Raw genomic sequence first — 22,582 nt, 5'->3', positions numbered from 1 at the left:
CAGAAGTTTGAGACCAGCCTGGCCAACATGGTGAAACCCCGTCTCTACTAAAAATACAAAAACATGGTGGTGGACGCCTGTAATCCCAACTACTTGGGAGGCTGCACCACTGTACTCCAGCCTGGAGGACAGAGCAAGACCCTATCCCAAAAAGATAATAAAAAGTGTCTTAATATTCTTTTTTTCTTATCAGAGTTCATAAGACGCCTTTATTTTGTAACTTATAACCACCTTTAAATTTGTCCTTCAAATGTTAACTGTAATTGGTGACTGCTTTTCTTAAATACTTCACTGGTGTCCGAGAGAGGAAGAATTTAGCCCTTGATTTAAAACAAGTAAACCCGGCCAGACACGGTGGCACCCACCTGTAATCCCAGCACATTGGGAGGCCAAGGCAGATGGATCATGAGGTCCGACATTTGAGACCATCCTGGCCAACATGGTGCAACCCCGTCTCCACTAAAAACACAAAAAAATTAGCGGGACATGGTGGCACATGGCTGTAATCCCAGCTCCTCAGGAGGCTGAGGTAGGAGAATTGCTGGAACCCGGGAGGAGAAGGTTGCAGTGAGCTGAGATTGCTCCACTGCACTCCAGCCTGGGCAAGACACTGTCTCAAAAAAATACATAAACCCTAACAGGAATACAGAGGACCTTAACTGCAGATAAGACTCCATTGTTACCCTGTGGCTGTAAATCTTCTGAGTTGTCTGTCGTCCCAGACGTTCTGTTAATCGCAGTAGCAGCTGACAGTTTTGTATTTACACGGTCAGAACAATGAGTGCTTCTGCTTGATTCCAGATTCTCCAAGCTTCCTCTGGAGCGACACCATCTCCTGTCTTGGCACTTCATGAGCCGAATGCTGCTTCCCGAGAGGATCTGGTTGGTAGACCGTGACCTTGATTCCTGTCCCTAAGCCTCACTTTTTTCTCATCAGCCACCACCTTTTTGGCACTAGGACAGTGCTTTTTATAGTGCACTCATCAGTGGATGCTGAAATCACAACCTGGCCATTTGGATGTTCAACTAATGCTTTATGCTGCGGAGTCCCTGCAACTCACCAACCTGTGCCAGAACTCACCGGAGCTCAGGTGTGTAGCACTACCTTGTGTCTCTATGATTGGGAGTGAAAACATTGTTCATGCATTATTTCCCATGTTTTACTTTGGAGGTTTTGTTTTGTGAGACAAGGCCTCACTCTGTCATGCAGCCAGGAGTGTAATCATGGCTCACTGTAGCCTTGACCTCCTGGGTTAAAGCCATCTCACCTCAGCCTCCAAGAGTGCTAGAAATACAAGCGTAAGCCACTGTACCTGGCCTACTTTTGAGCTTTGAGTTCTTTATGCATTCTAGAGATGAGTCTCTGGAGATAGATGAGTCCTTGGTCTGATTGGTGGTTTGTAAACGTTTTTCCCAATCTGTAGCTTATCTCTCCATCTTCCTAATTGAGTCTTTCAGAGAGCAAAGATGTGATCTCCCTTGCAGATACTCTGCCACTGTAGCAGGAGAGCAGACACAGACAGTATGTAAATGAACATGGGGATGTGTCCCTTGAGTAAGTGTCCATTTGTGGTAAAGAGATCTCTAGACAGATCAGTGCTGAGAGGTTATTTCATTCAGTAATAGTTGAGCTGGGGATCATCTCTAACCTCATGCTTACTTTCTCTTACTCCACTGTCTTCTGTTGCTGCGGGCGGGAAAGCAATTGTCAACATGTTCCTCCTCCTTTCCACCCTCCTCAGTAGCTTTTAGGACCTGTTCTTTGTCTTTTCTGCAATTGTGTTTGGATGGGTCTAGGTATGGATGGATTTATTGTATTGGGGATTGTGCCTCCTGACTCTAAAGGGTCCTGGGTCCTGTCTCTATTTTCATTCTGGAATTTTTATTGAGAGACTCTCATTCTGTCACCAGCCTGGAGTGCAGTGGCCAGATCTTGGCTCACTGCCACCTCCACCTTCTGGGTTCAAGCATTTCTCCTGCCTCAGCCTCCCAAGTAGCTGGAATTAAAGGCACATACCACCATTCCTGGCTAATTTTTGTATTTTTAGTAGAGATGGGTTTTCACCGTGTTGGCCAGGTTGGTCTCAAACTCCTGACTTTAGGTGATCCACTCATCTTGGCCTTCCAAGTGCTAGGATTACAGGGATGAGCCACCACAGCCGGCCTGGAATTTCTTTGAGACATGTTGGATCCTCTCATTTCATCCTCCCTTTGTCATATTTTCCAGTCCTCTTGTTGATACTGACCTCTGTGCCCTTTTAGTGGGGCTTTGGCCGTAGCAATCATATGCAGCATGGGCTAGAGAATCTCAAGGTAGCTACTGTTAGAACTGAATTAGAGGTCTACCCTGGTAGTGGGGACAAACCCCCACACATTTGCTCACAGAAGTCATCTTCTGTGTTGATGATGATTTTTGCACTGTGAGAGCAGAGGAAAAACAGGGCTGAGCATTTTCTCTAAATGGGAGTGTACATTCAAATCCCTAGTGAGGCTGGGCATGGTGGCTCATGCCTGTCATCCCAGCACTTTGGGAGGCTGAGGCAGGTGGATCACCAGAGGTCAGGAATTCATGACCAGCCTGGCCAACATGGCAAAACACCATCTCTACAAAAATACCTGACTGTATTTTTGGGAGGCTGAGGTAGGAGTGTTGCTTGAACCTGGGAGTTGGAAGTTGAAATGAGGCAAAATTGTGCCTCTACACTCCAGCCTGGGCAGATCATAAATAAGAGATATAAGTAACTCACAGTTCTACAGGCTGTGGAAGCACAGCTCCAGCATCTGCTTGGCTTCTGGTGAGGCCTCGGGAAGCTTACGATCATGGCAGAAACAGTAGGGGGTGCAAAGAGAGAGAGGAGGGGCCAGGCTCTTTATAAACAAACTGCTCTTATGTGAACTAATAGAGCAAGAAGTCATGCTTCACCAAACAGAGGGTGCTAAGCCATCCATGAGGGAGGTACCCCCTCTAACAAACATGAGATTTGGAGGGGACACACATCCAAGCTGTGTCAGGCTGTAAATGTTTTGTTTTGACTCTTTAGCTCCTTGAATGCCAATTATTTGTCCTTCCTGGCAAGAGAGAGAGATGGGTTTTCCCTCTGGCTGGAAGGCAGATACCAGACAGGGGCAGAGTGCCAGCCAGCTGGGCAGCTTATCACACTGTGGAGGAGGGGCCAGGGACATGAAGCTGCAGGCACACAGGTAGATGTAGGCAGCCGCCAGAGTGCAGGCAAGCTGGAGCTCCCCGGTGCCACAGGGGTCCTGCACACACAGGCTGAGGAATGGTGCAAGGTCCACCTGAAATAAGGGCCATCCACTCTCTCTATCTTAGGCCCCTCCTCCATGCCACTCCCCAGGGTAGGCTGGGGAAGGGGCTTTCTGTGTCCCAGGGCCCAGGCTCACACTCACCACCCAGAAGCAGTTCTCCAAGCTGGAGCCGAGGTCCTGGAAGAAGGCCGGGCAGGTGGGGCTCTGTCCTGGGCAGGTTGGCTAAGTCTTCTTGGTGGCCCTACAGTCACCATCCACCTGGTGGGACAGACGCAAGACTTAGGCTTCCTGCTGGACCATGTGGCTCCCCCACCTACATCGGCCTCAGCAGGAGACCCCCACCCCTGGGTCTGCAAAGACCTCTGCAGAGCCAGCAGGCCACCTGCCTCTCCTGGGACTCTGCAGCCAGCAGCCCTCAAGAGCCTCACCCAGAGGGAGGAAGGGCAGGTGTACCTGCTCACCTGCCAGGCCAGGCTGAGCTCCTCCAGGCTGTGGGCCACAGAGCCATCCGGCAACATCAGCTCATTGCCTGCTTTATTGTCGCTGGTGCCTAGGCCAGCAGATATGCCTGTGGGGAGGAGGGAAGCTGAGGAGGTCCTGAGAGCCCATGATCCTCCCCCTGGGGACCTGTATGAGAGACAAACCTGAGGCACACTGAGAAGCGGTAGAATCTTGCCACCTCCACCCCAGTCTCCAGAGCCCAGGGCTCTGGCTCCATACCCTCATCAAAGGTGGGAGAGAAAGCACAGGGTCTAAGGACAGCATGTGTCTCCCCCCCTCCCCATCCCCTCCCCATGGCCTCAGCTCGAGTGGCCAGAATCCAGGCCCACCCTTTATGTTCCTTGGCAGAGGGACCACAGAAAGGCCAATCCACCTTGGAGCCACATATCCCAGGGATGGGGGCAGAAAGCCCTGGACCTCAGTGCCATCATCTCAACCACAGTAGCTGCCTACAGCCCGGGGACCTGTCACACTGGAAGCTGAGAATGGTGCAACCCAAAAAGGATCTTGGTGGTGGGGCCAACCCCGCCAGGGCCCAGACTCACTGTGGTGCCACAGGCCCAGAGTCAGGCTGCAGAGGCCGGTGGGCATGTCACAGGAGACGGAGACCCCATCCTCACTGGCCAGCTCAATCCTGGGGATGTCCCTCCTTTACATGGCAAGAAGCAGCTGGAGGTCTGGACAGCTCTCCCCTGGCAGGGAGGAGTTGTACAGCCTGTAGGCCTGTAGACCAGAGTGGGTAGGCAGGAGGGCTGACCCACAGCCAGGGGACAAGTTTGAAAGGGCCATCTCCCCAGGTGACCTGCCACAGGCACAGGTCTCCGGGGGAAGCTTGGGCCTCTCCTCACCTGCAGGCTGGGGTAGATGAGGGTCACGTGGTTCAGCTCCACAATCAGGGTGGTGAGCCCCGAGCCTGTCTGACTCAGCATCAGGGAGAATGTGTTGTGAGCAAAGTCTTGGGCCAGGAGGATGCTGCCACACTGGGTGCTGAGGTCCCACACCTGGCTGTCGAGTCACCACATGCTGGGCCCGGGCAACCAGGGCATGGTCTGGGGAGAAGCAGCCCCAAAGGCAGGGTGAGTGGAGCCAACTCCACCCACCACAGTGGGAGCCCAATGCCTGCTGGGCACCCCAATGCCCAGAGCCCCAGATTAGCCTGCCCTGAGGCAAGGAGTCCCCCTCTCCTGGTGCAGCAGCCAGCGGCCCAGCGATCCCTCACCTGCTTCAGGATGACATGAGCTGAAGGCCTATGGACCAATTCAGCCCTAACAAGGAATGGAGTCCCCAGAACCGCTACAAAACTGCTGTGCTAAGTAACAAAGCCTGGCTCAGAGGCCACAGTCATACCTCTGTTTACATCCGATGTCCACAGCAGGCACAGCCTTGGAGACAGCAGGCAGGTTGGCAGCTGCAGGGTTTCAGCTGAGGATGATAAAAATGTTATAAAATCGATTGTGGTGAGGCATGCACCGCTCTGAATAAACTAGAAGCCACTGAATGGTGCACTTAAATTTCACACATCGGCCAGGCATGGTGGCGCTAAGCCATGCCGGCACTTGGCGGGGCTGACGCAGGAGGATCACTTGAACCCAGGAGGTCAAGGGTGCAGGGAGCCGAGATCGCACCACTGCACTCCAACCATGACAACAGAGTGAGATCTAGTCTCAAAAAAAAATCATACCAGTCATCCATTTAATCTCAAGGAAGCTACTGGGGGGTGGGGAGGGGCGGAGAGAAAAGCATTGACTGTTTAAGTGGATGGCCAATGGCTCCCTCAAACATGACAGCCGTGTCCTGCTGACCTGCCCTCTTCAGGGTAGGGAAGAGATGGCCTGTGAAGGACCAAGTGTGACCAGTTCAGCCAGCGAGGCCCCTGAGCGGTGCCTTGGGGGTGCTCGTGCCCATGGTGGGAAAGCACCATCCACCGTGCACAGCCAGACACCTGTTGGTCAGGGTCAGCATCCCAAGGGAGGCACTACCAGCGTCGTGGTCAGCTGTCAGAACTGAGGGCACAGAGCAGCCCATGGTGACACACACACAACTTGAAGACCAGGCTGTTTTCTAAAAGATCAGTGTGCTGCTTAGACCTGACTACACCCATGCTTCTAGGGAGCCGTAGGCCTCCATGTGAGTCCCACACAGATAAACCGCTCCTTGCCAAGCCTGGGTACCTTGGCTCCCCATGGACATGAGGGGCTCCCTCATGCATTAAGAACTGTACATGCCCGTTACCCATGTGAGTGAGCCACGTGATTACCTGCATTTCACAGTGGAGGAAGCTGAGTCCACAGAGGTTAGCAGACTCACCTGAGCCACATGCAAGCTCCCCAGGAGCCCAGAGCCGGTCATCCCAGCACCACCCTTGGCTGCACTGCTGGGCCAGGCCTTATAATCTGGAGAAAAGCAGGATGTGAAGCCTCAGCTCTAGTCCCATAAGACCTTGGGAAGTCCAATAAGCTCTGGGCCTGGCACTGTCATGCCACAAGCCTCTGTAGGCTTCCATGTGCTCCCACAGTACCTGCCCCTGCATGGTCTGCTGCTGTGCCCATGGGGCAGGGGGCTCCCAGGGAGGAAAGTGGCACAGCTCGGGGCAGGACTCAAACTCTCAGAGAGCATGCAGCAGGTGGCATCTGAGCTGGTAGAACACGAGAGCATGTTGGCCTTGGACACCTCTCAGAGTGGCTGCAGCAGCTTCTACACCACCAGGTAGCTGGTCACCCAGGCCATGTCCAGGGGCTCATCCCCCCGAGGCAGCAGTGGCAGTGTCACCACCACTAAGTAGTTCCTAGAGGGAACACACAGGACAAGTCGCTATGCCTAGCCGAGCCTTGCTCCTTTTGGCTGCAGAGGGGGAGCTCACAGGTCCGCAGGAAGAGCCCTGCCATGGAGAGCATTGGGTTGCCTCTCAGGGAGGGGCTGTCCTTGTTCTAGGAAATCCCATAATGAGGTGGAGGAGGACAGACACTGGCATGACAGTAGAGGTGATGGCTGAGGCTTGGACAGAAACAAGCTGCCCTATTTTGAGGACACAGATGTCTGATGTCATGTCTGATCTGCCCCCCAGGTCTTGGGCAGCATAGGACCCGTGTGTGGGGATGCCAAGGACAGGAGCTGGAAGGTGTAGGAAATTGTTTTGGTTTTTGAGACAGAATCTCATTCTGTTTCCCAAGCTCGCTATAGTGGTATGATCTCAACTCCCTGTGACCTCTGCCTCCTGGGTTTAAGTGATTCTCCTGTCTCAGCCTCCAGAGTAGCTGGAACTACATGCACTCACTGCCATGCCTGGCTAATTTTTGAATTTTTAGTAGAGTCGGGGTTTCACCATGTTGGCCAGGCTGGTCTCGAACTCCTGACCTCAAGTGATCTGCCCAAACTGGTGAGATTACAGGCATAAGCCAGTGTGCCCAACCAACAGGTCTAGGAAATTTCTACAGTTGAGGGGAGGACTGGAACTTTCTCAATATGTAGAGTAGGGTCAAGCCTGTGAGATCTGAATGATCAGGGAGATCTTGGCTCACATGGGGGTGGAGTGGGAAGGGGAACATTGCACACTGTGTTGTTGATGGGCCAGTGAGGAGGAGGGACAGGTAGCCTCACTTACCTTTTAGGGAGTCCAGAGGCCCTGCAGCTGGGAGCAGGAAGCAGCTTCAACACCCTCGCTGCCAGTTGAATCCATTTTCTTGGCACCCCCACCAGATCCCACTCACCAGGTAGGCAAATAAGCAGACAGGTGAATCTTCAACCAAGCCAAAGCCCCACCCGGGGAGCTCTTCCCTTCCTCAGCCTACATTCTGACCGCAAGGTAGCAGGAGCAGGAACTTGTGTTACATGGAGCCTTTCCCCCGTGATGCGGGTTTAGTCCCTATTCCACAGCTGGGGAAACTGAGGCACACAGAGCCGCTGCAGAGGAATCCCAGTAAGAGGCAGAGCCGGAGTCCAGACGCTCAGCAAGGCCACCCGCATGGAAGAAGGGGCGGCCCCCTTGCCTGGAGCCAGGTTCCTGGTGGGCCTCATGGCTGTGAGGGAAAAGGATATTTGGTCCCCAGGCCCCTGCTCTAGACTGGGTTCCCCACTTCTATCCACCATCCCCGTGTTCTCAACACAGGGACCAAAGGCGCCTTTTGAAGTGAAAGGATGATCACATCCTTCCTAGGTCAGAGCAGAAGCCAGAGTCCTCCCTTCACCACCCACCCCCACCAGCCTTGGAACCTCCCAGTCCCTCCCAGTTGCATCAGCCCCACCACCTTGCTATTCAAACAGGCCAGGCAGGGTGGCTCATGCCCATAATCCCAGCACCGAGTCTCTGGAGCCCAGGATTCTGAGACCAGCCTGGCTAATATAGTGAAACCCCGTCTCTACTAAACATATAAAAATTAGCCGGGTATGGTGGTGAATGCTTGTAATCCCAGCTATTTGGGAGGCTGAGGCAAGAGAATCACTTGAATTTGAGAGGCAGAGGTTGCAGTGAGCTGAGATCACACCACAGCACTCCAGCCTGGGTGACAGAGCACGAGACTCCATCTCAAAAACTGGCCAGGCACATCCCTCTCCCAGGCCTCTGTGCAGTGGTGCCCCCAACTGGAGCTCTGTTCCCATACTGGCCCCATAGCTTTTGCTCAAACTATACCTTCTCCACAAAGCTGGCCATGGCCACACCATAGGATCCCCAGCCCACCATCCCAACAATGTTCCTTCTCTAGCACTTGCCACCTAACGTATGGCTCAGTGGTGGTAAATGATGGACGAGTGGGCCACACCCAGCCTGTGGTCGGCTTCCGCATGGCCTGCAAGAAAGAAGGGATTTGTGTGTTTAAAATATTACAAAACAGGCTGGGAGTGGTGGCTGATGCCTGTAATCCCAACACTTTGGAAGGCCAAAGGGGTTGTATCACTGAACGTCAGGAGTTTGAGACCAGCCAGGAGTGGCAAAACCCTGTCTCTACTAAAAACGCAAAAAATTAGCTAGGTGCAGTAGTGCACACACCTGTAGTCCCAGCAACTGGGAGGGCTGAGGCAGGAGAATCACTTGAACATAGGAGGCAGAGGTTGCAATGAGCTCAGATCACACCACTGAGACAGAGCGAAACTCCATCTCAAAAAAAAAGATGATTACAAAACAAAAGCAAGGAAATGTGACAGCAGAATGGCGTGCTTAAGAGGCGACTCTCAGGCTCTCTGCAGGGAGCGGTGCACACACTGCTGTAGATGATTTCTTGTGCTTCATGTCTGTCTCTGAGTAAAACTGAGCTTCCTGAAGGCAGGGGTCAGCCTCGCCCACTGTGGTCCTCTGCAGCAGCTCCTAAAATCCTGCCTGCACTGGGACCATGCTCATAAGGTCTCTGTGGAGTGAGGAAGAAACCCCAGCTTCCTCTCCTGTGAAGTGGAGAGTGAAGAAGCCTTTGTGTAGGGCAGTCAGAGTAGTGAGTGAGTCAGAGTGTTGAAGCATTCAGCATTGCACCTGATATGTGGCAGGAATGCCAGATGCACCACTCCCAACCCTGTGTTACCTGGTTACAAGGTCATACAGGTCCAGCAGGGGTTTGCAGAGCCTCTTCAGTGCCCATGAGAATGTGGTCTCAGTCCAGGACAGCATCTGGTGGGCCACCTGGAGAGGGAGGGGACAGTGAGAACTGTCTCAGTCATCCACAACTGCCAGCCACGCCCCATCCTTGCTCTCACTCTCCAGCTCCAGGGTGCCTTTCACAGCCCCCAGGGCCGTCCTGATGGGCCTGGGACCTCGGTTGCCTGGCATCCCTGACTCCTCTGCCCACTCCCACTGCACTTCCTCCAGGGGCTGCAACATCACTTCCAGGAAGGCATTCTGTGTGGCCAGGGGCCCTGCAATGGGCAGCTACCACCCACCATGAAGCCTCTGGGCAGCTCAGAGGCCCAGCCCAGGCCTCGAGGAGATAGGGCCTGTTCCTGGGATTAAGATGGTAGGGGGAATGGGGGAAAAGGAATAGAGCAGAAGGCCCTGGAGATTGCAGGCGAGTTGTCACAGCAGACCCGAGCTGCCTCTGCATGGCCTGCTCATAAGTTGTCTGGGAACTTGGTTTTGGGAAGGGTTCCCACCAATCCTAGAAGTGATACGAGGCTCTCTGCACCTGAACTGTTTGCACAAACGTGGTTTATGCCAGAAGACTGCTTGCCTCCTAGGTGTCTGTCAGCCAAGCAGCACCTGCCAATTAGGCAGCCCCACTAAACGCCCTGGGTGAAGTGTGAAGGCGCAAGGACTGGGAGAGGACACTGGGTGCTGGCCCTGGCTCCCCCTGGACTCCACCCCAGCCCCCTTCCCTGTGCTGACACTCCTGCCTACCCTCTCACTGTAGTCAATGACAGCTGCGAACAGCACAGTGTTCCGAGTCCTGGAGCACTCTTCCAAATTCACTGCCCTGTGGGTGGCCATGGGACTCTGGCACAGCAGAGAGGATATGGAGGTGACATTCAATAGCCAAAGGGACACCCGCCCTGGCATTGGGCAAGGTCTTAGCACCGGATGGTGGAGAGGCCAGAAATTCCTAGTCCTGCCAGGAGGGCAGTCAGGGCAGCCGCTGTGCGCGTTTAACGACCACACGGCCGCAGAGAGCTCATCGTGGAACCAGAAAGAGACCCTGTGGCAGTGAGCTTCACAGAAAGAAGGCTGTACACTCAAAGCAGGCAGAAGACTGAAGAAACTGAGGCAGCAGGCATAAGGGATATTAGCTTGGAGACCTTGTAAGAATAAGACAGAAGGCCATGGAAAAAAGGTTGGGTCAGGTACAGTGGCTCACACGTATAATCCCAGCACTTTGGGAGGCTGAGGCTGGTGGATCACGAGGTCAAGAGATCAAGACCATCCTGGCCAAAATGGTGAAATCCTATCTCTACTAAAAATACAAAAATGAGCAAGGCACTGTGGTGCATGCCTGTAGTTCCAGCTACTTGGGAGGCTGAGGCAGGAGAATCGCTTGAATACGGGAGACAGAGGTTACAGTGAACCGAGATTGTGCCACTGTGCTCCAGCCTGGTGACACAGTGAGACTCCATCTCAAAAAGAATAAACCACCATCATTTGCAGGACTGGATGTGAAAAGAAAAAAAAATAAATGTACAAGGTTAAATGCATGCTGTAGAAGAACTACCACCTGTTCAACTGCTGAGCACACCATCCTCCTCCTCCTCCTCCCTTTCCAGCAGTGCTGCAGGGACAGAGCACACAGGTGAAAGGGTCAGCCCTCAGGGACCAACACCCACAGCCCCAGGTAAAGAGGGGACTCAGATACCCCAGGGGCCTTGGGGTTGGGGGGGCTCCTTGAGGAGTCAATACCTGTGCCCTGCACAACAGCCCACAGACAGGCCTGATCACAGTTCACTGCAGCCTTGACCTCCCAGGCTCAATTGATCCTCCCACCTCAGCCTCCCAAGTAGCTGGTACTACAGACATATGTCACCATCTTGGCTAATTTGTGTGTGTATGTGTGTGTGTGTGTGTGTGTGTGTTTTGTAGAAACAGGGGTCTTACTATGTTGTCCAGGCTGGTCTTGAACTCCTGGGCTCAAGTAATTCTCTTGCCTTGGCTTCCCAAAGTTCTGGGATTATAGGCTTAGGACACTGTGCTTGGCCCAAGAATAAAGTAGAATGAGGCTGGGCACAGTGGCTCATGCCTGTAATCCTAGCATTTTGGGAGGCCAAGGCAGGCAGATTTCCTGAGGTCAGGAGTTCAAGACCAGCCTGGCCAACATAGTGAAACCCCATCTCTACAAAAATACAAATAAATAAATAAATAAATAAATAGATAGATAGATAGATAGATAGATAGATAGATAGATAGGTGTGGTGGTGGGCACCTGTAATCCCAGCTACTCAGGAGGCTGAGGCAGGATAATCGCTTGAACCCTGGAGACAGGCTGTGGTGAGCCAAGATTGCACCATTGTATCCAGTCCCAACAACACTGTGAGACTGTCTCAAAGGAAAAAAAAAAAAAAAAAAAAGAAACAAAATCAAATAGGACAGATGACAAAAGAATTTACCACACATCATGGGTTGTTGGGTAAATTTCACCTTCTGAAACTTCTGCTTCTGCAATACTGAAGGTCATCCAGAACACACAGGTGGAAATGGGCCAGCTGTTATGACTCCCAAACACCCACATGAGATGGTCAACAGCCGCCACTCCAAGTGCCCCCAGCCTCAGCTCCTGTTCTTACCTTGGAATCTTTCAGAACACATAAGCGGCACACCCAGGTGCCACCACCCTGGCTCTGGCACAGGGCCAGCACCTGCTCAGCCTGTGTGTGTGTTTTAAATGCCCCGTGTATTTTAGGTCAAAATATTACATGTGTTTCTTATCGTGGGTGAGAATAAAAACAGCCCAAAATCTGCTATTTTAAGGTTTGTGGGGACAGTTGGAAGTTGGGGGAGGTTCTGGGAGCTCACACTGAGCCTGCGTCTGTCCTTAGATGGGATGTTAATATTGAGAGGCTGGGGTGATGAGGACCATCAGAAGGCATTTGGCCCACACCCTAGCCTGGCCACGGAGGAGACAGGGCACAAGGGGTTTCATCTCCTACCTGTCACGTAGGCCTGGTCACTCAGCAGATGGCTCAGCGATGCAGAAAGGCCAGCTTGCTGCCCGCCTGCCATGTGAGGGTCCCTGTAAAAATGACAGGGCTGCCCCTGTCACCAGTTTCATCTCCAGCTGCGCCTGGAACCACTCGGCCTTGCCGACCATGGGTGGCTGCAGGTCTCTCTAGCCCTGAAAAGGCTGTGGTGTCACCTGGAATGACAGGCTTGACCAGCAAGCCCAGCCATGATCACACAAACTGGGACTGGAGAGAGGGCAGGAGACAGCCCAGCTAATGGCTTTCTATGCCAATCCTTCCCCAGTTAACAATTTTTCTTGAGACGGACTCTCACTCTGTCACCCAGGCTGGAGTGCAGTGGCAGGATCCAGGTTCACTGCAACCTTCACCTCCGGGGTTCAAATGATTCTCCTGCCTCAGCCTCCCAAGTAGCTGGGATGACAGACGCACACCACAGTGCCCAGCTAATTTTTGTATTTTTAGTAGACACGGGGTTTCACCATGTTGGTGAGGCTGGTCTCAAACTCCTAATCCCAAGTGATCCGCCTGCCTTGGCCTCCCAAAGTGCTGAGATTACAGGTGTGAACCACTATGCCCAGCCCTTCCCCAATTTTTTAAACTCCAGATTTCTCAAAATTAGAAACCTGTGTTATAAACTCAGACATAAACACAAAGGACTCCTCTTCTCTCCTTGACAACCCCCTCGTTGGATCCATCAGGAACGCAGTTGACCGTTGCTATGGAATGTGACTAGAGTCAACCCCATCTGCCACCACCGCGGCACACCAGCTCCAGCCCTGGTCATCTCGCCTGTCTCACTGCAACATCCTCCTGGCTCTCCCGGCTCCCATCCTGCCGCTGGCAACGGATCTCCACGTGGTGACCAGACACGTCCAATGATGGCACACTAGTGTTTCTTACGGTACAATCCAAAGTCCTTGAGGCCCGTGAAGCCAGAACTTTGTTGGTCACTGGTGCAGACACTGGCAGGTGGGCCAAGGGGACAGCTCACTACACTCCAAGGCCCCACACAAGAGATCCTCTAGAAAAGCCAAGAGCAACTACAAATACCACATTGATGGCCCCGCCAACCTGCAGACACACCCCACACACCCCTCTGATAGCCACTAGCTGGTCAGTTCACCCAAAAGATGTCAAAACAATACTCATCACTACTTAATGCTGTGTTTCCCTGATCCCCGCCGACATGTGTGCAGATGTGTGTGTACAAATGTGTATGCATCTGTGTACAGATACATCTGTACATGGATGTGTGTAGATGTGTATGTATACAGATATATGGAAATACACAGATATGTGTGTACGAATGTGTGGATATGGATGTGTGTGTACAGTGATGTGTACATGGATGTGTCTATATGTAGACGTGTATGAATGTGTGGGTATACAGACGTCTGTGTGGATGTGTGTAAAGACATGTATATATATGGATGTGTGTATACGAATATGTGTACAAATATGTCTACGTGTGGATGTAGATGCTCACAGCTTTTCCTGCCGACAGGCACATCCTAGCACTGGCTTTCTCCAGTGTGTATCAGAGGCTGTGCGGTGGTGTCAGAGCTTCCTCAGGGTGCATGTGAACAGGGTGAGCACAGAATTTCTGTCCCAAACCACAACACTTTGCAGTTCAAGAGAACACTAGTCACAAATGTGTCAGGTCAACAGGCATAAACTGGGGCTCTCCAGGCAACCCAGGACCCAACCCCCACACACCGGGGTAGAGGGTGCCAAACAGAACACTTCCCACACCAACCTTAAATCCCACAAACTTTAAGGTTGAACCCAAGCCTCGAATTCCTGGGCCCAGGTATTCAAGGTTGAAACCAAGCTCTGGCACTTTGCGTTCATGAGCTCATCTGCCGCAGCTTCCTCATCTTGTATGGGGTTACAAAGAGGACTTGAAGAAGGGACCTCCTGTCTGCTGGAACAGGCTCCAGAAAGTTACAGAGCGCAGACTTCTACTGTAATTTTGATGAGTCTGGGGCAGATGGAACTAGAATTTCTCCAAAGGCAAATAAACATTTCCAGGCTTCAGACAGCTCTATGGGAAGCGGCAGGAAGGTCCAAGGCGAGGTAAAGGCAATCTGTGCTTGCACATGTAGCAAATAACAAGATGTTCAAGGGTCCCTGGGAGTTCTGGAAATGAGGCAGAAGTCTCACCTATCAGACACATGGGGCTTTAGGAGGAAGACAGCTCTCCCCTGACATGGGTCTTCTCCCCACCCAGGCTGACGGCACAGGTAGAAGTGGAGAGAGTATTTATGCAGCAAGACATCCAGCCCTGGCTTCAGATGCTCCACTCCAGCCCTCTGAGAATACAATGGAAACTGAGGCAGAATCGATGATCCACTGCTGAACATGCCCAGTGGTCATGCCTGGCAGGATCAAGTCTAAAGCTGCTATTTGTACTCTGGCTGGAGTGCAGTGGTGCAATCTCGACTCATTGCAACCTCCACGTTCCAGATTCAAGCAATTCACCTGCCTCAGCAGGTTGTAGAACTTAATAGAATAGTATTTAGATTGTATTACTCTAAATGAAATCTACCATGGAATTTAAACTGTACCAGTGAATGCTGATATATAAAAAGATTGCCAAGGTGTCTGTGTGTCTGTATGTGTATTTTGTGTGTGTGTGTGTGTGTGTGTAAGTATATTTCTTTTCTTTTTTTTTTTTTGAGTCAGAGTCTTGCTCTGCCACCTAGTCTCAAGCGCAGTAGTATGAACTTGGCTTCACTGCAACCTCTGCCTCCAGGGTTCAAGTGGTTCTCCTGACTAAGCTTTCCAAGTCACTGGGATTACAGGCATGCACTACCACATCCAGCTCATTTTTCTATTTTTAGTAGAGAAGGCGTTACACCATGTTGGCCAGGCTGGTCTTGAATTCCTGACCTCAAGTGATCCACCTGCCTCAGCCTCCCAAAGTGCTGAGGATTACAGGCATGAGCCAGCATGCCCAGCCACAAATGTGTATTTTTGAGTAAAAAGAGCAAGGTACAAACAAAAAATAGGAAACAGCCGGGGGTGGTGGCTTATTCCGGTAATCCTAGCACTTTGGGAGGCTGAGGTGGGAAGATCGCTGGAGCCCAGGAGGTCGAGGCTGCAGTGAACTATGTTTGCACCACTACCCTCCAGCCAGAGTAACAGAGCAAGACCCTGCCTCGAGAAAAACTAAAATTAAAATTAAAAACCCAAAACCTAAGCATGACGGTTGGGTTTTCATGCTATTGTATGACATGTGCTTTCCTCAAAACTTGTTACGGTATCATCACATCACCCACCTGACGTGAAAAAGAAAAAAACAAAACCCAGAAACTGAAACTAAAAATATTTGCAAATCTATAGCGTTATGCGTTGTCCTGTGTCTCCCCAAAAGACGCTGAAGCCGTACGCTGCAGGGTCTGTGGATGCGACCTTATTTGGAAATAGGCTCTTCACATGTGATCAGGCTAAGCTGAGGTAATGAGGGTGAATCCTAATCCCGTGTGCCTGGTGTCCTTATAAAAAGGGGATGTGTAGACAAAGACACCTACCAAGGGAAGACAATGTCAAGACAGAGACAGAAGACCACCTACAGGCCAAGGAACTCTGGAGGCTCTGAGAATCCAGGAGCGAGACCTGGGACAGACCCTCCCTCACAGTCTTCACAGGAAAAACAAACAAACAATAAAAAACCCTTGATTTCAGACTCCTGGCCTCCAGAACTGTGAGAATAAATCTCTGTGGTTGAAGCCACACAGTTTAGGGTACTTTGTTAAGGCAGCGCTGGGAAATGAATGCAGATTTCTTGGGGTGTGCATCAACATTTCTGAAGGAAATTTGGGATGTGGCATGCTTGAATTTACAATTCATACTTTTCTCTACTCTGAATTCTTTTTTTTGAGAGACAGGGTGTCACTCTGTCACCCAGGCTGGAGTGCAGTGGCACAAGCATGGCTCACTGCAGGCTCCACCTTCTGGCCTCCAGCAATCCTCTCGCCTCAGGCTCCTGAGTAGCTGAGACTACAGGCACATGCCACTGTGCCTAATTTTTAAAAAATGTTTTGTAGAGATGGGATCTTGCTATGTTGCCCAGGATTACCTGGAACTCCGAGACTCAAGTGATCTTTCCACCTTGGCCTCTCAAAGTTCTGGGATTATAGGTATAAGCCATTGTAAATGGCTTGCCTTTTTTGGTTTTTTAAAGATAGAATCTTGCTCTATTGCCCACGCTGGAGTGCAGGGACATGATCTCAGCTCACTGCAACCTCCACCTCCTGGGTTCAAGCAATTCTTTTGCCTAAACCTCCCGAGTGGCTTGGCTTATAGGCTCCTACCACCACACCCAGCTAATTTTTGTATTTTTATTACAGGCAGGGTTTCATCAGTGGGCCAGGCTGGTCTCGAACTGCTGACTTCAGGTGATCTGCCCACTTCAGCCTCCCAAAATGCTACGATCGTGGCTCACTGTAACCTCTGTTCCTAGGTTCAAGCAATTCTCCTGCCTCAGCCTCCCAAGTAGCTGGGATTACAGGTTCTTGCCACCATGTCCAGCCAGTTTTTGTACCTTTAGTAGAGATGGTGTTTCACCATGTTGGCCAGGCTGGTCTTGAACTGCCAACCTCAGGTGACCCGCCTGCCTCAGCCTCCCAAAGTGCTAGGATAACAGGCATGAGCCACCATGCCCGGCCTACTTCTATTAATATTACATTGTAATATGTAACGAAATACTTACGAAACTCACTGTAACGTAGAATCAGTGGCAGCCCTGAGCTTGTTTTCCTGAAACTAGATGGTCCCTTCTGGGGGTGACAGGAGACAGTGACAGATCAATAGGCATTGGATTCTCATAAGGAGCATGCAGTCCAGCTCCCTCGCATGTGCTGTTTACGGTAGGGTTTGCGGTCCTATGAGACTCTAACAACGCCAACGATCTGACAGGAGGTGGAGCTCAGGTGGTGATGCCAGCAATAAGGAGTGGCTGTGAACACAGATGAAACCTTTCTCACCCACCCGCTGTTCACCTGCTGTGCTGCCTGCCCAGTTCCTAACAGGTGAGCCGGGCATGGTGGCTCATGCCTGTAATTCCAGCACTTTGGGAGACTGAGGGAGGTGGATCAGCTGAGGTCAGGAGTTCGAGACCAACCTGACCAACACAGAAACACCCTGTCTCTACTAGAAATACAAAAATTAGCCTGGCATGGTGGCTCATACCTGTAATCCCAGCTACTTGGGGGTCTCAGGCAGGAAAGTCACTTGAATCTGGGAGACAGAGGGTGCAGAGAGCCAAGATCATGCCATTGCATTACAGCCTGGTCAACAAGAGCAAAACTCCATATCAAAAAAAAAAAAAAATAAAGAAAAAAAAAAGAAAAAAAAAAAAAGGCCGGGTACAGTGGCTCACACTTGTAATCCCAGCACTTTGGGAGAATCAGGAGGGCGAATCACCTGAAGTAAGCAGTTTGGGACCAGCCTGGCCAACATGGTGAAACCCTGTCTCTTCTAAAAATACAAAAATTAGCCAGCTGTGGTGGTACAGGCCTATAATTCCAGCTACTGAGGAGGCTGACGCAGGAGAATTGCTTGAACCTCAGAGGTGGAGGTTACATTTACCTGAGATCGCACCGCTGCACAGAGTGAGACTCTGTCTCAAAAACGAAAACAAAAACAGGCTACAGACTGGTACTGATCCTTGGCCAGGAGGGTTGGGGACCCCAGCTGTAGACAATATATAATGATCAAATTAGGGTAACTGAGACAGTCATCACCTCAAATATTTATCTTTCGTTTTGGGAACACGAAAATCCATCTCTTCTAGCTATCTTGAAATAGTCAAATAAATTCTCATTCACTGTAATTTCCCTTGTGCAATATTGATTACTGTAACTTATTCCTTCTATCTAGGCCTTCTTGTCTTTCATTCATTCTTTTTTAAATTATTTTTATTTATTTCTAAGACGGTCTCTTTCTGCCAGGCTACAGTGCAGTGACATGATCTTGACGCACTGCAAACACCACCTCCTGGGTGCAGGCAATTCTCCTGCCTCAGCCTCCTGAGTAGCTGGGATTACAGGCATGCATCACCATTCCTAGCTAACTTTTTTATTTTTAGTAGAGATGGGGTTTCACCATGTTGTCCAGGCAGGTCTCAAACTCCTGACCTCAAGCAATCCGCCCACCTCGGCCTCCCAAAGTGCTGGAATTACAGGCATGTGCCACGGCACCCGGCCATTTATTCATTCTTACATTCATTCATTCCACTAATAACTACTGCCTGGTTATCATATACCCGGCAGGGTTCCAGGCTCTGGGGAAACAGCAATGAGCAAAACAGAGTTGCTGCTCTCATAATGGATCCATCATTCTAATGAGGGGGAAAGAGACAGGTGATCCATAAACAAACCATTAACACAGACAGCACATCAGGTGGAGAGCGCTGTGAAGAATAAATACTAAAGCAGGTACGGCCAGGTGCGGTGGCTCACACCTGTAATACCAGCACTTTGAGAGGCTGAGGTGGATGGATCCCTTGAGGTTAGGAGTTCAAGACCAGCCTGGCCAACATGGTGAAATGCCATCTCTACTAAAAGTACAAAAAAAAAAAAAAAAAAAAATGACCCAGGCGTGGTGGCACCTGCCTGTAATCCTAGCTACTCAGGAGGGTGAGATGGGAGGATTGCTTGAACTTGGGAGGTGGAGGTTGCAGTGAGCTGACATTGCATTACTGCACTCCAGCCTGGGGAACAGAGCAAGACTGTCTTAAAAATAAAGAGAAATCAGGTGCAGGTGTAGAGTGCATTAGCACAAGCAGGGGTACTGTGGTGGTGGTGGTGAAGGTGGTCAGGAAAGGCCTCTCTGTCAAGGTGATAGACATGAGGACTGAGCCTGGGGACTTCTGGAGAGAGCAGCATGGGAGGGCTCTAGGTGATGGTCCCATTTGTGGTCCTTTTGTTTAGTTTTGTTTTGCTTTTGAGACAAAGTCTTGCTCTGTCACCCAGGCTGGAGTGAAGTGGCACAATCTCGGCTCACTGCAACCTCCGCCACCCAGGTTCAAGCCACCTCTGCCTTCCAAAGAGCTGGGATGGCAGGCGTGAGTCACTGTGCCTGGCCTATGTATCAACATGTTTAAATTCTTCTGAAAACTGTGCTTTAGGAAGATTGTTCTGACAGCCATTGGAAATAAATTACAGAATGGCAGGACAAAGATCACGTCAGTGACAGGGTGGCTATGGACATCTGCTGGCCCCCAGCAGGAAAGCCACTCAGACTCCAGATGCTACCTCTGTAGCCTGCCTGAACAAGAATCATCTTCCCCACATCACTAGAAGCCTGGAACTCTCAGAACAACAGACCTCATCAGCCGCTGCCACCTTCACCAGAATGATGTGATTAATTTGTTCATGCAGAAGGCAGCAGGAACCCCGAGAGAACAGGATCCAGAATGTGTGGGTTTTGATGGACAGGGTGGTAAGATCTGGGAGGCTCCACGTACCTCCCCTCCAGGCCCCCACACTCCTTCCCCAGTCCTGCTCAGCATAGAGACTAGAGTGACATCACCAGAAAGGTAGATGCTTGAAAGGGCACCAGAGGGCCATAAGGTACCCAGCTGCTGGCCCCAGATGCCCAGGACTCTATCTAGAAAGGCTCTCTCCCACCCATGGAACTTGATGGTCCTCAAGTTCCTGAGGATGGAGCTGGTGAGCCGGGCCCACAAGTCCTTCTGCCTCATTTGCTCTCCTGGGTTTGGAGGAAAGAGACAGATGAAGACAGTGCTGGTCCAGAATTCTCCCCTGCACCCTGACAGCCTCCCTGCAGCAAATCCCACTGATCTTGCCAACTGTGTCCCAAAGCTGTCTGCCTCTCCGCATCTCTGCTCCTCAGTCCTGATGCATCCACTGTCATCCTGTGCCTGGACTCCTGCAGGAGCTGACCTGGGACCATTACCCCGGGGAGGCAGCTTCTGATGCCTGGAGAACACAGGCTGCCCCTGAGCCCACCTGGGTATGGTGCCATCAGGAAGGCTACCTGGAGGTGGGTAATGCCTGAGCTACATCTTTCTTTCTTCCTTTTACATTTTTGGTAGAGCTGGGGCGTCTCACTATGTTGCCCAGGCTGGCCTCAAGCTCTTGGGCTCAAGTGATCCTCTGCCCCAGGCTTCCTAAAGTGCTGGGATTACAGCCTGAGCTACACCTTAAATGACCAGGAGGTGGGTGCTGGGCAGGCAGAGGATGGGGGGATGGAGCCAGGGAGAGGGAGGGGAGACTTTGAGACAGGGGGCAGCAGAAACCCAGGCAGAGGGAGCAGCATGACTCAGAGGACACCAGTGTGGCCAGAGGAGTGCATGGGCAGGGTCACTTGGCATTTTAGAGTCAAGCAGGAGTTTGGGGTCTCCTGTGCCTCACCAGGGGAGGGGGACATCATCAGAAGGCACCTGCCTAGAGAAGGTTTTTTGGTTATATTTTGAGATGCAGTCTTGCTGTTACCAGGCTGGAGTGCAGTGGTGCGATGTCGGCTCACTGTAAACTCCGCCTCCTGTGTTCAAGTGATTCTCTGCCTGAGGTTCTGGAGTAGCTGCGATTATAGGTGCCTGCCACCATGCTCAGCTAATCTTTGTATTTTTTAATAGAGAGAGCATTTTGCCATGTTGGCCAGGGTGGTTTTGAACTCCTGACCTCAGGTTAATCCACCTGCCTTGACCTCCCAAAGTGCTGGGATTACAGGCATGAGCCACTGTGCCCGGAGGAGGCCATGCAGGAGGCTGGAGAAACGGTCCAAGTGACAGATGGACATTGGGACAGCTGGGCCTAGAGAGGAAATAAGTTCCTTCCCTCCATCCCCCTTCCCTCCGTCCCTCCCTCCCGCCTTTCTTTCCTTTCTTCCCTACTCCCTTCTTCTGCTCTACTGCCCTTTCTTTCTGCCCTCTCTCCTTTTTTCCTTCCCTCCCTCCCTCCTCCCTCTCTTCCTTCCCTTCCTCTTTCAATTCTTTCCTTCCCTCCATCTGTCCTCCCCTTTCCTATCTTTCCGTCCCTCCCTCCTTTTCACTCCTCCCCTCCCTCCCTTCCTTCTTCTCTTCCTCTCTCCTTCCCTTCTCCACTCCCTCGTTTCTTCTGTAGGTCTCAAACACTGACCCAGCACCTTCTGTGTGCTGAGCACTAACTAGATACTGAGTCTGCCACAGTGAGTGGCCCCTGCTGCTGTGGAGCTTCCAGTCTAAGGAGAGCGAGGCCATGGGCCCCTGCCAGGTGCTTCCTGCAGGGCCCTTTAGGAAGTGGGAAGTGCTGGGGAAAAGCAACAACGAACCCAGGAAAGGCCAAGGAAGGGAGCTGCTGGGAGAGGGACGGGCGGGCCGTGTCCTTGCTGGACGGTGGTGAGAGAGGCGGCCCTAACTGCAGGGGGTGCTGGAGGTGACAAGGGTCTTCTGGAGTGAGGGTGCTCCAGGCAGGGGGAACAGCTAAAGCAGATGCCTGGAGAGGCAGGTGTGAGGATGGGAAACGGGGTAGGTGGGGAAGGGAGGGAGATGGGTGGAAGGTGAGGCTGGAGGCAATGAGGCAGCTCAGGGCGGGCCTGGTGGGCCACTGTGGGGCCTTTGGCTCAGACCAAGGAAAATGGGGCCGCTGTGGGTCTGAGCAGAGGAGGGTGCAGTGGATTCGGCTCACACAGGTCTCCTATGGCTGGGATTGGAGAGACGCTGAGGGGAGAAGTAGGGAGTGAGTCAGGGCCTCGCTGCTGGATGCATTTTCAAAGTGACACCAAGCAAATCTGCTGACAGATGGGGTGCAGGAGATAAAGGAATTGATCTGACCCAGGGCCTGGGGCCTGAACACTGGAGGGAGGAGCCACCATTCACTGCTATGGGGAAGGAGCCGGGCAGGTCTGCACAATGGGCAACTCAAAAGACAAGAACAAAGCCAAACCTGCCAGCTCCCACTCAGCTCTCACCTCCCCATTGCCCATACCAGGGCCTGTGTCTTCCTCCCTACTTCCTGCCTGGTCCTTCCCTTTCCCAAAAGCTGAACCTGATAGTGATTCCTCTTCTTGCTCATGAAGAAATTCAGAGGGAGGAGGCTCAGGAAGACAGCAATGGTGGTGAGTGTGGAGGGCCCAGGAGCTGGGGACAGAGGGCACAGAATGTCAGGAGATCCCGAGGAGCCCAGCTACCAGAGGCATGTGAACCACAGCAACTTCATCTTGAATAGGAGCTGAGTAAAAGCAGGCTGACACCTACTGGGCTGAATTCCCAGGTGTTAAAGGC

At 51.7% G+C, this 22,582-nt stretch overlaps 1 protein-coding gene and 1 pseudogene across 4 annotated transcripts in view; both read left to right on the top strand.

Moving 5' to 3' along the window:
• Window positions 1-22,582, top strand: part of LOC104650448 (myosin light chain kinase, smooth muscle-like) — a 64,677-nt gene that overhangs the window by 22,553 nt on the left and 19,542 nt on the right. For all 4 annotated transcript variants that reach the window (XR_012518760.1, XR_012518761.1, XR_012518762.1 and 1 more), the window contains exon 3: window positions 802-1,091. Coding sequence is in view for 1 of the 4 variants with exons in the window: in XM_074404189.1 (XP_074260290.1) it covers window positions 1,037-1,091 (55 nt within the window). In the remaining 3 variants the exon portion in view is untranslated. The remainder of the gene's footprint in view (window positions 1-801; window positions 1,092-22,582) is intronic.
• LOC120363025 (small nucleolar RNA U13) lies at window positions 15,541-15,638 on the top strand (annotated as a pseudogene).

Source organism: Saimiri boliviensis, chromosome 8, assembly GCF_048565385.1.
Source record: "Saimiri boliviensis isolate mSaiBol1 chromosome 8, mSaiBol1.pri, whole genome shotgun sequence".
Taxonomy (NCBI): domain Eukaryota; kingdom Metazoa; phylum Chordata; class Mammalia; order Primates; family Cebidae; genus Saimiri; species Saimiri boliviensis.
Note: the sequence above shows the minus strand (reverse complement) of the source record. Positions and strands in the feature narration are given on the sequence as shown.